Source organism: Strix aluco, chromosome 3 (genome assembly GCF_031877795.1).
Source record: "Strix aluco isolate bStrAlu1 chromosome 3, bStrAlu1.hap1, whole genome shotgun sequence".
Classification (NCBI taxonomy): Eukaryota; Metazoa; Chordata; class Aves; order Strigiformes; family Strigidae; genus Strix; species Strix aluco.
Window position 1 is genome coordinate 40,243,898 of NC_133933.1, and position 17,071 is coordinate 40,260,968.

The 17,071-nt window shown below is 37.3% G+C and overlaps 1 protein-coding gene across 1 annotated transcript in view; it reads right to left on the reverse strand.

The window, feature by feature from the left end:
* Positions 1-376: 376 nt before the first annotated feature.
* Positions 377-17,071, reverse strand: part of TTC27 (tetratricopeptide repeat domain 27) — a 138,055-nt gene continuing 121,360 nt past the window's right edge. The window contains exons 16-20 of the mRNA XM_074818246.1: positions 14,565-14,730; positions 8,048-8,245; positions 4,522-4,633; positions 3,819-3,919; positions 377-621 (exon numbers count right to left, since the gene is read on the reverse strand). Coding sequence (XP_074674347.1) covers positions 499-621; positions 3,819-3,919; positions 4,522-4,633; positions 8,048-8,245; positions 14,565-14,730 — 700 coding nt within the window. The 3' untranslated portion in view covers positions 377-498. The remainder of the gene's footprint in view (positions 622-3,818; positions 3,920-4,521; positions 4,634-8,047; positions 8,246-14,564; positions 14,731-17,071) is intronic.

Consider the following 17,071-nt stretch of genomic DNA (forward strand, 5'->3'; position numbering starts at 1 on the left):
CAGCCTTACAGCTCCTCTGATTGGCCAGCGGCAGACAGACGCACCCTCCGATTGGCTGCGCGCCTCGCTGCGGAGGGTGACAGGCTGGGCCCAGGTCCCGCCTCTGCTGCGTGCTTGTCCATCTCCTCCCGCCCTTGGCACCTCTCCTGCTCCCCCAATTGCAACATAGGTGGGGCGTCCCAGGGAGGCCTGGCGCCTGGGTGTGATGCAGCCAGGCAGAACTAATCCCCAATAATCGCCTTATAAATACAAGTAGCTCTGTTGCAGAAAATCTGGGCCTGAGGAACGAAAACACACAACTTTAAGACAGAGAGAGCTGATAAGAATCTTAAAAAGCAGGCTGAACTCTGAAGAAAGCTGGCCACAAGAACAGCACTGTATAGAAAAATGTTTATTGAGAGTGTTGTTGCATTAGAATTGTTACCATTTCATCAGCAAAAGCTGTGGCAAAAGAAACATGTCATTATTGTCTTCCTGTCACAAAATCTGGTCTGTATGTCAGCACTGGTCTCTCAGCTGGTTGCTCAGTTCTTGAAGTTCAGCAATCATATTGTCCATAGTCGTCACCTCATCAGCTATCTCACCATGAACCTCATTACTTGTTACATCAACAAAAAGTTGCTGCATGACAAAAAAAAAATACATTATTTTAAAATATACATACAGTTTCTCTGTTTAAGCATAGAGACAGAATACAGGAAGCTCATCACCACTATCCTGCCTTTTGTATTTTTGGTACCTATGCTGGTATCTCTCTCTTTAAAAAGGCCATTCTGTGGCTAATAAACAGAAGGTGCGCGCGCGCGCACACACACACACACTCTGACCTGACTGCCTACACTGACTCCGATCCCATCAAAAGTAAAGAACTTTACTGTGAAACTCAAATAGAAGAGCATTACATATACTGTCACTGTCATTCACAAACCCACCTGCTGATAAATTAGTAGTTGTGAATTTTAATGGCCATTTTCCACAATGTCATATTCTGTTGCGTTATTTTTTCCAAAACCTCAAATAAGTATGTTTTAACATTTGATGTCAAGACATGCATGGGTGGAGACATTCATCTGTGTGTAACTAAGTTATACAAGAGAAAACAAAACACTACAGAATAATAAAAATAGTTTCTTCTTAAAGACCTTAAGACATTAACAGAAACACAAAGCAGCTAACTCATGAGCAATCATAATCTTCATGTATTTACAGGGAAAATGAGGGAGAAGAAGGCTGAACGACTGTCTAAAGCCCTGAGATAGTATGTTGCTACTGCAAGGCCAGGACCTGTCATTTGACTCAAGTAATATTGAGGCTGTGTGAGGTACCACTCCATAGAAATATGGTGGTGGTGGTGGACCCAAACATATGTTTCCCCTTTATTATGTAAAGGGAGAGTGATTCACACTTCATTTGACACAAATGAAAAGCCTACATTTAGATACAAAAACAAACCAAGAAAACAAAAGTTGCTCTGGAGTACATCTGTACATCATTATATCATCAAAACATAATGGGACAATACAGATACGTATATAAACAAAAATGTACTTAAAAGGCCTTAACCAAGATCTTCAATGTGTCTCAGAACAGTGTTGTCACTGAACAAAGGAACATCTTACACAAAAATAGGAACATGTTCCTGCTACAAGTACAGAAACTTCACTGAATTTCTGCCCAAAAACCTCACACTGGGAATGTGACAGAAAAGTGGTTCTTTCTGGCTAAGACAGCTAAATAAATCAGGATGATTTTTTTTTTTTTCTTTCATAGTTAAAGAGATCTATTCAACTTGATGCAGCCTGGGGAAGTTTCACGCACCATCATTCTTTGGGCTTTGTGCCCCATGTTTCCCCACAACAGTACCCACATTTCTTGCATTTCTGATACAGCTCCGTGACCTTTCTCGTTTTCGGAGACCCCACCTGTCAGATCCGAATGATGCATGGGGGCAAGAGGCAGAAGAGAGCCCACTATGCTACTTGCCAGAGCACGTGCCTGCCCAGAAAGCTCTGTACAGAAAGGATCCCATTAACAACACATTTTCAAGTTGCAGCTTTCAGCAGACTGTGGGTGCATCATGAGTCTGGCACAACACAGGAGCTTGAATGTCAGAGATGCATATCCCAGGAGAGGTGAGACTCTGAAAAGCAACATTGTTTCACCTGTACAAAAACTACTGATTTGTTCCAATTGCCTGTCCTGACTGCAACATTTTGGAATTTCAGCTTTTAAAAGTTACTTTCAAAGTTCCTTTATTCCTTCTGAAATCTTAACTACTGAGTCTGCTCTTAGCTCATTTTTTAAGTGCTCTTCTCTGTCAAAAGAAAAAACAACCCCACACTAATACTGACTCACAAGGCAGCAAAAGGAGATGCTGCAGTTAAGCTTGTACAGGCATAAACAGTGCTAAACTGTGCATAGGATCTTACAGAAGATGACTGAGTTTTTAAACTACAACACGCTTTGGAAATTCAATGTCACTTCAAATTAAAAATAAGATGGCATCTTGGAAAGTATGCAAAAACAGTGAGGTCATACTAACAGCTTTATCTTTAACATTTCAGTTTTCTCAGAAGTGCCATAAAACTTAGAGGCACCATTATCTGCCAGTAATACAGATGTTAATTTAATTAGTGCCTTCAGGAATTAAGAATACAATTTACTAGACTCACCTATTCTTAATCTTTCAGATACTGCATGATCTTTCATAATATAAACCACCTGTACTTGTATTTATATCATTTATGTCAAGTAGTCTTGCTTTCACTACAATCATACTCAGTCTATACACTTTGTTTTTAAAAGCATTTTGTGAATCACAACAAAACATACACGTTGTGGCTTTTTTCACCACATTCCGAAGACTTATGTATGCCAGTATTTAACAGCACAGTTACAGAGCCAGCTTGTGTCTGCTTATACAACTTTCCTAGGCTTTTATCTATAAAATTATAGGACTTAAAAGAGCGTGAGCCAAGTTTAGCACACTGATGATGGATCAACACTTTGTAACACAAGCACACATGTTATAAAACTTATGCTCTGTAATTCACATTTACTAAACCCCACACACAGCCAGGAAGAATAATTTTTTCAGACACTAAATGTATTTTGAATGAAAACGTATTCCAGATCAGTCCTCAGTTAAACAATGGCTGTGTCTCATATTGTAAGATGAAGGGTAAAACTAGGATAATGATGGTGCAGAAACAGACATGGCTCTTCAGGTGTCTGGCTATGGTGGCACAACTCCAAAAACCAAATGTATGATTCAAACATGGTGACATTTTCAGATGAATTAATATCTGAATTGGTAGGGTATCCATGAAAACCTTAGTAAAAATTAGTTCCCTCTTTTAATAAATAAACCCAGTTTTAAAACACTTCAAGTGATGCGAAGTAGTCCTGACAGGTTTTGGTCCTTTCTGCAGGTTTACATCCATTCTTTCTGAGACTGCCCTGCTTCCCCCATGACTTCTCACATAAGAACCCGTACTTGAAATGACTGATTTCTTCCAAACATTCGAGTCTGCTTGCCCAACATTTTAAGTAAAATTCTAACTTACTCTAAAATGTCAATGATATCTCTAAGACTAGTAGGTTTATTTCGGTCAAAGCCCAGCAGGAAGAAGGGAAATAAAAGTCTACTTAAAACTGGAATCCTTAACAGCATAGAGGGTGTATATCCATCTGATGATGCACTGGATCAGGCAGGTATTGTGTGATCTATGTGACTCAAACCAGAGAAATGGTTTCTGGCAACAGAACAAAGATTCCTAGCTTTCAAACAAGAATTCCTACCTCTCAAACATTCCTACCTTTGCTTTGGATGACAATCCACGTAAGTTAAGCCGAGCTGAAGAAAGTATCTGCAAAGCTTCCTGATGATTAGATTTGTTCTTGCTGCACTTTATAGCCACTAGAATCCAAACACAGAAGAAAAGGATGCCAAAACAAAAAAATCATTACCTCTATAGCAATAATCTTTAAGCAACATTTAATTTAAAATCTTGACACTTTCCACAGATAATCTTTTTAATGTCATATCCCCCCAAAAAAACACAGAGAAAAAGAATGCCAAGTAATTTTGAGAAGATAACTCTAAACCCAATAGGTATATGTGTCCTTCTTAAACACAAATATCACAGCACAATGAATGGTCTTACCGAGTCTAAGTTTTGTCCATCTCCTGAGTGGCAGAGTCAATCAAACTTATGTGATGGTTTGAGGACCGAGATGAACTATAGATGCGTTTTCAAGTGCATGATGAAATTGCTAGACCATGAAATTAACTGATTCCATGTTTACCAGTCATATGTTTACTGACTCACCCAACACAATTTCTGCCTCATTCCAAGTATAGTTTTGTATGCACTATTAGGGTGATGCTCTCTGTTAAAGGACTCCCAATAGTAGGAATAAATATAATGGATTAAGTATAATATTATTTTGTTACTAAGCTTAATAAAAATTTGCTACATTCTTCATGAATAATAGGAGTTCTTTTCGGGTGGAACATACCATGTGCAATCTCTATGGCTCCTTTCACCACTTCCTTAAAAGAAGAAACATCTTTCTCCCAATCACTTGATTGAATTTCACATTTATGTGCCTTAGTGAGACACTGCAGTGACTGCAAGGAGGAAAAAAAATGATCAGTATGTGAGAAAATAAACTAGGAGACTAATTTAGTTTTAAGTATCTATGAAATCAATGCTCAATCCAGAAAATGAATATATCTTTACTATGTTTGATTTCCTGTGTGCTGGAGTAGTGTCCTTCTCTGCAACGTTAAGCACCAGCTGTAACACAGATGTTCTTCGCCAATATTGCATCTCAAGTACAAGAGGCATATGAAGTAACGTGTCTAATTTTTATCTTTTTAAAATCTGTCTAGACTGATGGATGTGACCCATGTTTGCCAAGTCATCATAATTAAATGCACATGAATAACAGAAAAATACTTGTACTCACACTTTGAACAGCAATTTTTTACCTAAAAAAATTATAACTGAATACATCAAAGCTTTCTTTCTGTATATGTATTCTTGGCGAATAATGTATTTTACAGACACAGCTATTAGCTGCTATACTGCTCTGGTTCTCAGTGTGAACAGGAGAAATAAATGTAAACAATATGGAAGGAGGGTCCCATTAAGAAAAAAAAAAAAAGAAAAATTCAAGCAAAATAAATTAAATTTTGCTTTTTGAGTTTTGTTTCGTTTCTACAGCATCAAAAATATGAAACAAACACATGCCGGAAATTACATGCCTTGGTTCAATGATAACTTTTCAATTACCTTTTTAAAGAGTTTAAATATCATTTTAAAAACTTTCCATGTGGTACATATACATGAGCACAATAAAGATTTCTGGTTGCTGAACAAAGGCAGATTAAACTGGGGGGTTGTCACCCCAGAAACTTTCACCTTCTCTCTCCCACTGAAGTTCCAATCAGTATGGCATGGATGACTGAATGGCTCATGCTGCTATAAATTGCAGTAAAGGTGTATTAAGTCAAACCAGAGCAAATTAATTTTTTTCACAATAACCTAGGTTATAACTGGTAGTAGTTCTAGCCAGCAGAGGCAACAACTTCCAAGAGAAGGAACAGTTTTTACCGCAGTCTGATTTCAGACTGCACGTGTCTTGAGTCAGAGCAGCAAATTAGGGGGGTTTTGCTGACAGATGTCAGAGAGAGGAAAGAATTCAAAGTCTTGTGGGCTGTTTGTTTGCACTTCTTGAATCTGGATTTATCCTGGAAGGAAACAGTTACGAGCTGGGGAAAGTTCAAGGAACAGAAGGGTTTCATAGCTTGGGTATGGATCAGCAGGAAACTTGAAGGTGGGAAAGATTCCTTGGTGGGAGAGGGGGACTGAACTGCATTCAGCATAGGAAAGAATGAAGTACTGAATGAGGTGACAGGTCGGATACATAAAAGTGTAAGAGTAAATATATACTGAGCTAAAGAAAAAAACCCACATACCCAACACTTCAATAGTTTTACACACCTAACTTGTAAACTCCGTCTGACTTAGATTCAATTTACGAAGCACTGTTGTGAATTGTAACTGTAGACTCCAGTGATTCACGGCATCAGATACAGCAGCAGAGCAGAAAGGTAAAAAACCCCAACAACCAGCCCACCCTTTACAATAGTCAGACATACGAGGTTGTTCTTTCAAATGCAATGTCAGGGACAAAATTGGTTAAATATAATTAAATCTGCACTAAATAAGGTATTACATTATGGACTAGACGCCAAACCCTACGTTTGTAAGGAGGCACATGACACTATGATAGATGTGTTCCCATCTCTTTGTCCTGTGATGCCACAATATAGTAAATAATGCCCTTTCAGAATTCATTAACCTTTTGCATAAGAAATGTGGGTGGAAAACTGTAACAATACATCTGGAATTTTTCTACAGATATATTCACTTAATATCCAACTGACACATGGTGATGCTTGTGGCAGTGAAGCCAATAAATACTGTTTTTAACATTTTTACTTTATAATATAATATCACTAAAGCTACCAGTGATTACCTACTGTATGGTAAATTAATTTTTAAACTGTAAATTAATATATGCTGTGGCTGTAGGCAGTTTTGCTCTTTCATGTTCTATATCTATGGTACCATCATACCAGGATACTTGGATACACACGTAAGCATACCTTAAGTATTTATAAACATCATTGCATTTTGCAGTGCAAGCTAGACCTAAGCATGTTCCATAACCAGTCTGATTAGGAAACACAGTTAAAGTCCTGTCTACTCTACAAATTGAAACCATGTTTTTAACTGGGTTAGTGAAAAATACTGTGATGTAACCAGATTCTGAAACAATTACATTTATAGTATAGACAGGGCCTCTGCTACTTTGCATGTCTGAGTAAGAATTTGAGGATATATTACAGGATATTGCAGTGTCTGTACTTCTGAATTCTAAATAGGCCAAATCCCTTTTATTGTTCAGCTGTAAAGAAAAATAGGGAAGGATAAAAGGCAGGAATTGGAGGTGGACAATGGCAATGACTGAACAAGGCATTTCACAGGGCAGAGCATAAAGAGGAAGACAATAAGCAAGGCCCCAATAATTATAAGTTTAACCCCACAGGCATACAATTTGTAGGCCTGACCATATGCCTAATATGCCTGACATCAAGCAACAAGCAATCCTCCAGACTGACATTTTTGCCCAGGCCAAAGGCATACCCCCATTAGGAAACACATACTGAATGTTGACCTTGTGTATTTTCAGCTTCAGTGAATATCTGTTAACCTGTAAGTGGTTTTGGGGTGTGAAAGGCTACTTGAATTTTGGAAATTTAATACCAAATGCAAAGCACACTCCAGCATACAACAAAGTAAACACTTTTAGCTGTGCAGAGTGGTTATTTTGGAAATGCAACCAACTCGATTACCTGGGAAGTGATAGAAACGAGAGATGGAACATAGCAAAACCAGAGATGGGTAAAGAGAAACCATTTCATAAAAGACAAGTGTCCTTAAATAAGGACAAAGCACTTTTACTCTGGGAACTATCTTAAGTGCATTTTCCCTTAGTGATTGCAAAGAAGAATATAGATGGCTTATGATGCCACTGGATCATGCCATTAAGATCCTCTTTTCCAGAAGCTGCAATATCTTATCTTCAGAATCAAAGATTCAAATTTAAAATCACGCACAAAACACCACTATTAGATTACAGACATTCAATTGCTGCCAAGAAAAGTTTCAGAATGCAAATCCAAGACATTGCACATATGATGTGATCGGATGATCTAAAATGAAATACTGATAAAAGAGAGATATTCTTTAAAAATCCACAAAAACTGATGTAAAATGTCTTGCTCCTGTTAGATAGTAAGAATGTGTGCTGTAGGAACATGAAAAGCAGAAAATAAGCTTATAGAAACACTAAAGCAAAACATGTCTGGAACAAGAACATGTCTTACCATAGCACTATAGTTTGTTAGAGAACAGAAGGTTTGTACCAGAAGTGTGTATCCATAAAACCATATACCTCACAAAACATTTACCTTTTCAATATCTTCACCACTGTCATTCTGTCCATTTCCATAAAGTTGGGCATAAAGTCTCCAGATCTCCCCGTCATTTGTCACTCGTGAAGTCACTCTGCCCAAGAGCTCTTGCAATTTTCCCTTTAATCCACTCGCTACCTCTCCAGTGCGATCTGCCATACCATTCACTACTGCTCTGACCAGAATAGCCAGCACCTTAAAAAAGCAGCAGGAAAGAGTTTTTATTTCAACTCAAATCAACATCAGTATATATAATGATATATGTAATATCTGGTCTCTATTAGTGATTCAGTAAAATACAAATACCATATGACAAAAGTACAGAATTTACTAAGAAATACATTATTAGGGGAGTAATTCAACTAATTTAAAGCTCATCTGTAAGATTCTACAGTTGGTGAAGATAAAGCCAAAGAGCTAAGAAAGAAATTTGGATTAACAGGACAGGCTAGTGTGAAAAAGAATGGCATAGGAAATTGTGGCAGTACCCTAAAGATATATTCACCTTGTAATACAGTTATGAAAAGATCAGTAAACAGGCTGAACCAGATTAATTCTCTATTTAACTACCTGCAGAAACTGAAAACTGAAAGATGTATAGTGGATGAGATGGAAACTGGGAGGCAACTGAATATCACCTTGGGAAACTGTTTACTGCACTTCTGGTGAATTTCTAGTCAAGTCAGTTCAATCAAACTTTTTACAAGTACTCATTTAATGGCCATACTTTCTGAGTCACTGGCTGGAGTATGTGGCATCTGACCTGCAGAAATGCTGAGCACGTGCAGCTGCTGGTGAAATGTATGAAATGCTACATAATACCAAGTGTCCCTAAAAAAAACATGAGTCTTCGTGTCCCAAACTGGACACTGATGAATTAGAGAACAGTTTTTCTGTGCCTCAGTTCCTTCTCCATAAAATGAAAAACAGCAAGTGTAAATTAAGACATTGGATCATATGGTGAATCAGAAGGAAATAAAACCAAGAAAAGCTGTGTCTTATTAAGTGAGAACTACCCGTTCTGTGTAGTGCATGAGACACAGAGACTGGGGAAGAAATAATGAAAAAAAAAATTGAAGTCTCATAAGGTCGGTATTTAAGACAGGCCAGTAAAGGGTATACAAACACCTTCATGCTGGTACTTCCTAACTTGTGAGGCTACCATTTGGCAACTTTAATGCTTCAACATTTTTGTCCTCATGATATCAATACTTACAATGAAATTACATTAACAGCAATATTAATATCAAGACAGTAATAAAACCAATTTCAAAGATGATCTGTGAATAGCCCCAAACCACACAAATATACCACTACTGTACTAAAAGCAGGACAGGGGTGCGTCCTCACAAACCAAGATGTAGTTCTGGCAGAAAGTAATGCAAAAATTATGACAGTATCAAAGTATATTACACTTAAAATAAAAACAAATGTAGTTTAGTATTTGTGATATGTCATTTTCCTAAAACAACTTTTCTTCTATAGAATGACTCCCATGAATTAATTAAGAGTTTTATCAGACACAGGAAATCTTTGGCAAAACAGCCCAGATAAATCAAAATGGCTGATGATGTTATGAAATAAATCCATGTAACAGAAAAAGTGAAAAAAAAATTATACATCTCCCTGGTATCTTTTCAGAATCAATATGAAATCATAGTAGCATCTGAACATCAGCTAAACAGCTCCCCCAAACCATAACAGTACAGCCCTTATAAAATGGTATGGCACACTGGCTTCCCTTTCCCTTTCCCCTTTCCCCTTTCCCCTCTCCCCTCCCTTCCCCTCCCCTCCCTTCCCCTCCCCTCCCCTCCCCTCCCTTCCCCTCCCCTCCCCTCTCCTCTCCTCTCCTCTCCTTTGGATTCTCACTTAACATAATAGAAAATATGATCAACTATTAACAGTCCAAGAGTTCTGAAATTCATACTACATTTGTGATTTGGAATCTAAGGGACTAAAACCCATCATTAAATGAATCAGGTCTTCTATAATGATTTGCTAGAAAAACACCATCAAGTATTGATATTTCCATTACTACAGCATTGTAATAAAAACCATAAAAGAGGTGTAAGAAGAAACATTAAACTACGTTCTCTTTTGAAAAGGAACTAGAACTGGTCCTGAGGATTCATACGTACACGTATGACTTCTCAATCAATTTTTCAGTTTAACAAAGTTGTTACTCAAGTCCAGAAAGTTGGTTCACATGTATAGTTATGAAGAGTTTTAAAGCCAATGATACTTTGTTTGCACATGAAAAAAATGTTTCCTCAGTCAGTAGGATTTAGCAACTGAAAAGTTATCCATATTCCTACAGAGTTCAGGCTTTGCTTACACTTTCATCACCATAATCTATCTCTTTTTTTTGTAATTCATCATATAAACATTAGCACTACAGGAGTTAAAATAAAACTAGTGTGAAGGCCCAGATTAAAGGGTCCACTAAACAGTAATGAATCATTAACACTACTTGGCTTTGCCCAACTGTTAAATAAAGCTGTTTCAAACTGCAAGTGAATTGTGCTAATCATCAAAAAGTTAGCAGTGTAACAGAGCTTTCCGTTTTAGACAGTCGTCTTAAGTGTTAAGTTTTAATTTATATCTTTGAGAGATTTTAAACTGCCATACATACTAAACTACTAAAGCAATGCTCTGTTGCCCAGGATCCCATGCAAGCAGTAGAGCTTTTTTTGGTTCTTTTTAATGACTCTTTTCATGAACCATATGACCACTGTGCAGAGAGTTTGTGTTTAGTATGACATCACACAATCTGCATTCCTCCTTTTCGTTTGCTTTTGTGAATAATGTGTGTTTACTAAAAACTGAACAAAAACCACCATGGGACAAAACCTTAGAAACAAACTCAGACATTTTTAAATGCTGTGATTGCTATCAGTTAATCTCGTTCCACGATTGTTCTCCAAACAGCTCCTTTCATGTAAAAATTCATTTGGTTGAACCATTTTTAGAAGCTTCACTAATACTAATCAAACTTGACAGTGCTCAAGTAAGAAGAGAACCCTCAATATCAGATCCAAAATGACAAATCTGCAGTCTATGAGGTCTCCTTATGCCCCTCCCAAATTAAAGCTTTATTATAAAGACAGTTGTCATTAGTGAGCTACTTAAAAGAAACAGAAATTTTTAATTCCTCCTCAAAGTCTCCTTGGAACATGCTCTTGCAGCTTTTTATTAGAAACAGTCTGGCAATATGAACTGCTGAAATAAGAATGATATTTGATGGAAAGGGTAACAGAAAAACTTTGCTACATTCTCAAGAACACAGAATTGCAGAGAGGAACCATTTGTCCATACTTCTGAATTCATATTCTTTGACAGCACAGGATGAAGATCTGATCTGAAAGCAATGTAGCAAAACAGCTTTTCCACCCACAAAATAACTTTGCTATTCACAGAACTGCAACTTTCCAAGTAAAAAAAGATTGCTTGTCTCCACAAGCATGCATGTGCAAAGTAGTATGATTAGCAGTTGCAGAAATCTTTCAGGTATATTCACAACCTCAGACTAATAATTCAGAGGCTAATTTGATGATGACAACAGGTAAGGTTTTCTTCTCAGGTAATTTTTAGTGACTGATATACTAGCTGAAACTACAGATAATTCAGTGAGCCCTTATCTTTTATTACATAACATCTATATTAAATGCTTTCAAGATGTATTTCTCCATAGGTTCATAAACATTAAAAGGAATATGGGAACTTGAAGAATTTTAAGAACTAGTAAGGAAGGTAAGAAAGCACGCTTATAACATTTAAGGGGAATATGAGGAAACTGAGACTTTCAAAAGGATGTCCTTGCTGTAATCTTTTATTGCCTTGCTGCTTGTTTATAAAAACAGCCCTTCAGGTTTTCCTTGTTCAATTCTGTTTGCAGAATCTGTACATACATATCTTCAAGCCTCGTGATATCTTGATCTCAGAACCTTTGCCACAAGGATGACATCGTTAAATAACTAGAATAGCTTAGAAGCAAAATTTCCCAAAGCTGCATTCTATACTCAAGAAGTCTGGCACAAAAAGACAGCAATGGCCTAACAGAAATCACAAATGAAGATATTAATGCCTTACTGTTACTAGAAGAAATTAAGTGATTTACAAATATGACTTCATACTATACTGAAATAAAATAATAAAAATCTTATGTAACTACACAAATCAAGGACATTTCGAATTATGTATTCAGTTGCACCCTCTGATGCATTCAGTCTCAGAAGGAGTATTCTGCAACAATGATTATGCTAAAAGTGATTGGTGATTGGCTTTCTGTTTTCACAAAGAACTGCAATCAATGACTCAACTTGTTTCTTCCAGTCCTGTGCATATTTATTTTTCCGGATTTTTAAATTCTTACCTTCTTTCTCACCACTATGTCATCTAGTTTAGTAGTCTATCAATTGAAATCTACGATGGCTACAAATACAAAATAGAACCTGAGAGAAGATCATCTGCTTTGGATGGAAACAGAGGTGTATGCTTTCACTTACTCATGTACCATGACTATACTTTGTTAAAATACAATTGCACAAGAGGGTTATAGAGCATCTCTATTTAAAACAGGCCAGTTGGCAAATGGGAGAAGCTCAGAAATTAATGGTGAGCTTTATAAACAATCTCAGCAGAAGCTTTCAGTTTTATGTGCTTTTTTTGTTTTGCTATGGGTATACTCTTTTCTTCCTTGTAAGATAATCGATTAAAGCCTTTCTGAAATTCTTTAATCAGGCTCTGAGGTTTTTCTTGGCCAAGTAGCAAAAATTCTTCTAATTGAAGAGACTGTATTAGAAGTTATGATGAAATCCATAAAGCACTTCACATATCAGAGGCCAAAGTTAAAATTAGGATGCAAAAAAAAATTTAGCATACACAGCATATATATACTTCTGTAAAAATTATAGAAGTTGCATGAGAACAAGATGAAAAAAGAGTTATACAACAAAAATAGAAATATTTTTGCAGTACATTGGAGCAATATCCTCCATATTTGAATAAAATTTGACAAAACATATAGGAGTCTGTATCATCTCAAAATATCTAAAATGGACATTTAGAATGATAAGCACGATGGACTATCATAGAATGGTTTGGGTGGGAAAGGACCTTAGTTCCAAACCCCCTGCCTTGGGCAGGGACACCTTCCACCAGACCAGGTTGCTCAAAGCCCCGTCCAACCTGGCCTTGAACACTTCCATGGAGGGGGCAGCCACAACGTATCTGGGCAACCTGTTCCAGTGCCTCACTATCCTCATAGTGAAGAATTTCTTCCTTATATCTAATCTAAATCTACCCTCTGTCAGTTTAAAACCATTACCTCCCATCCTATCACTACCTGCCCTTGTAAAAAGTAAGTCCCTCCTCACCTTTCCTGCAGCCCCCCCCTTTAGGTACTGGAAGGCCACTATAAGGTCTCCCTGGAGCCTTCTCTTATCTGGGCTGAACAACCCCAACTCTCTCAGCCTGCCCTCACAGGGGACGTGCTCCTCCTTAGTGAGTATTGTACTCATGTACAATTTGTTATTAAAAAGTAATATGAAAAAAGTTTTTAATATCCCTGCCCCCATGAACAAATGAGATGCTTCTGCGTGCATAATTAATTCTATCTGTTCTCTCTCCTCATTGCTGGACTCAAACTCCCAAGATCTAGGAAAGCTATTTTTCATCATTTTATGGGATAAGAGAAGAAACATCCGCAATCAGTGACCAGTAGCAGCTGGATCCTCTTACCCTGGTACTACACATAAACTCCCTAAGATCTCATACGCTCTTCAACCAGATCCATTAATTTTGAAACAGCTTTTGGAGCTATTTCACTACTCTGCCTAAGGGATTTTTTAGCTTGCCTTTCAGGTTCACCTTGCTGTTTTCACTGAGTGTACAGAACCCTGTTTGGATCAGGACCTGGTTTTAGGCAAGGTAACATCCCAGATGAAGTTGTTAACGTAGGCTCTCTGGGTTTTGTCCAGAGGGTACATTTACAAACACAGAAGTTAACTGAACTACAGTGAAAGATGAGCAAAATATCTCCTTCATTTTTCTTCATTTCGATTATTAAGAATCAATATTCTGGCTGTAATGCACTCAATCTATGAAACATAATTCACTTTCAAAGGCTCATCTGTGGAATTTGCAAACACATGGGAAAAAACTTTATTTAAACTAAATAATTTATATTATTTCTGATACTAAGATATGCAGGAACAATATGGAAAGATGGGGTTATGCACTGTGTTTTATTTAAGCATAGATCTTAAAACTACAAGGCTCATATATGTCCTTTCACAAATCCTGAGGCAATCTGGATGCAAAGGTTTTCCTTTTTGTCCATATTAATTTAAAATACTTAGTCTTACAGTCCAGATCTCAAAAAATTAAATGGCTTACCTACATAACTTCACTGGTATCTGTACTATCATTACTAATACCATGATCAGAACAAATCTCTTTCTCACAAGAAAAATTAATTAACTTGTAGGACAACTTAACATGAAAACTTCCCCACCTGTGTATCCTTGTACTTTTCTCTTGAATCCATGAGCCGATGATAAGCTTTAATTGCTTCTGAAAACTCTCCAACATCTGTACTGGTGAGAAGATAGTTCTCCCATATTTGCCAGTGCTCGTAGTTGCACTTGAGAGCTTCTTGGAGGGTTCGAAATGCTTTGATTCTAATCAATAATAAAAAAGAATTGAAAAGAAGATTCTATATTAAAGATTTAATATAGAAGATTTCTATATTAAAATCAGTTGGCACTGTATCATCTAAAAAGCTGGTTATTTAAAAAATCAAGTTTAGCAAACAGAGCAATGTAAAAGTTATTGTTCATGATTTACAATACTGATTATTCCTTAATCTCTCTTGCCAGTTACTTTATATCAGTTCACTCCACAGTACACTCTGTAGAGTCTGAACTAGGTAATTTCTATGTTAGCTCTCATAATTACATTTTGACAAAAATTCATTATAAATGTGCCATCTATGTCAATATTTTCTTTCCTCAATTTTTAACTGGAACAATAAGAAAACAATCTTACTCATGCTTCATCTGTAACACACACTAAAAAATTAAAAATCATGAGTTCATGGCAGATGCAGAATGATATTGACTCATTTCATCACACAAAGGAAGGTTGCTTAACAGTAACAGCTTTTTGTGATTTATTTTAAACATTTGCACATGGTAAACATGCATACCCATTGCACAGAAGCCCAGTATTTTCAACCATTTTTTTCCTATGTCACTGGAAGCTTTACTTGCACTCTCTGTTCCCTGATGCTACGCTGCTCAGTACAAATGTGTCAGAGTGGCCCCAAACGCTATTAGGGTCCTTCACCAAAGGTGCTGCCCAGTCAACCATCTCATAGTGGCAGGAGAAAGTGTTGTAGCATAAAGGTGGACAGAGTAATTCCTATAAAGTCACTGTCAAGTCAGGAAGTATCTTTATTTTTTTTCACATGCATCCACTGCAGGCAACTCTCTACCATTCCCTTACTAAAGGAAAGAATAACGGCATTCTCTGGTAAGGAACGTAAGAGAGTTCAGCCAAATCAAGAATATGGGCTGAAAGCAGTTGACCTACAGTTTACAGAGGTATGACCTCCTGTACAACATGCAACCGGTGCTGCCAGAGGAAAGACAGGAGTAAGAAGTCTTAACGAAGCATATGTTGGTAAGGCTTAAATGTACTGCCAAAAGTTGCAATAAATTTGAATCTTTAAAAAAAGCTTTGTGAGTGAATCAGAATGATAGTGTTCTTAGAACTTTGAGAGATTGAAGCTTACTGTCAGTTGGACAGTCATGATATGTAGAAAAAACACAAAGGAATAAATTCCTTTAAATGAAAACTTGAAACAGTGTTTTCCCAGGCCAGTAAAAATCTTCTTTAAGGAGGTATGACAATAAATCTCTTCTTAATAAAGATCATATAAAGATGGCTTGTTATGAAAATTTGCAGTTCACTTGCTCCATTGCTTGAGTGAGTTGTTAAAAGTGCTGTCTCTAAAGAAAGCTGAAAGAAATTGTTGGTTGAGTTTCAAAAAGAGGGTCCGGGAGAGTGTAAATATCCCAGCCAGGAAAAAGGATATATAACTAGTGGATCAGGCCATTACAAGTCTGGAATGGCTGGGTCAGGGAAAAATGTAAATAACTGCCAATCTAAGCCCACAGCATTGAAAGAGTTTCCAAATACATGGGAAGAGAGCTGACTGATAGAGCAAAATTACTGAAGGAAAACGGGTCATTTGGCATAGCTACAGCAGCATAGTCCACAGGCAGGATCTTCCCATGTTCACTCCCCTTTTCTCTCTGATACACTGATATACGTGATGCTGCTGAGTAAATGTACTAACAGTTGGGTCTCCTCCACTGTTAAGTCTTAGTAAGAGATTTCAGACCCCAATTTTGATAGATTATATTAGAAAAGAACAGAGACCTGCTCCTTCCTCTGTGGATTTTGTTACAATGGAAGCTGGGATCTGCCACAGCTCTCTGACAGGCTAGAAGATGCTCTGGCTGACTGATGTACCCCAGTCACCTTAAGAAACTGTTTCTGAAACTGCTCTTCAACATCTGCAGGATTAGCCTGTATGATCTCTCCCATCTTCTCAAAAAAGTGAATAAGTTATCAGCAGGGCAGATGCCAATCAGATGAAACTGTGAAATGTAGACAAGATACCAGAGGGTTGGGATAGACATTGTGTTCCTCAAATCATCACTTTTACTACACTGATAAATTCCTCTAGGTTCTCAAAATAAATCCCCTATGTATTTAATAAATCATATAAAGATGGAGTATCTTTAACCAGGGCAACAATTAAACCAATTCATATCCAAACAGGAAACAGTAGGCAGTACCAGTGCGTCATCCTGTCTCTGAAACCAGGAATCTTTCACCCAAAGGACAGAGGGCCAGTCCCAGTTTGTTCTGAGAAATATGAGATCTAGATTTCAAAGGTCGCCTGGCACCCAGAGGAGTTTTTCTGGTAAACCAAAGAGTAGAGTCTGTTTT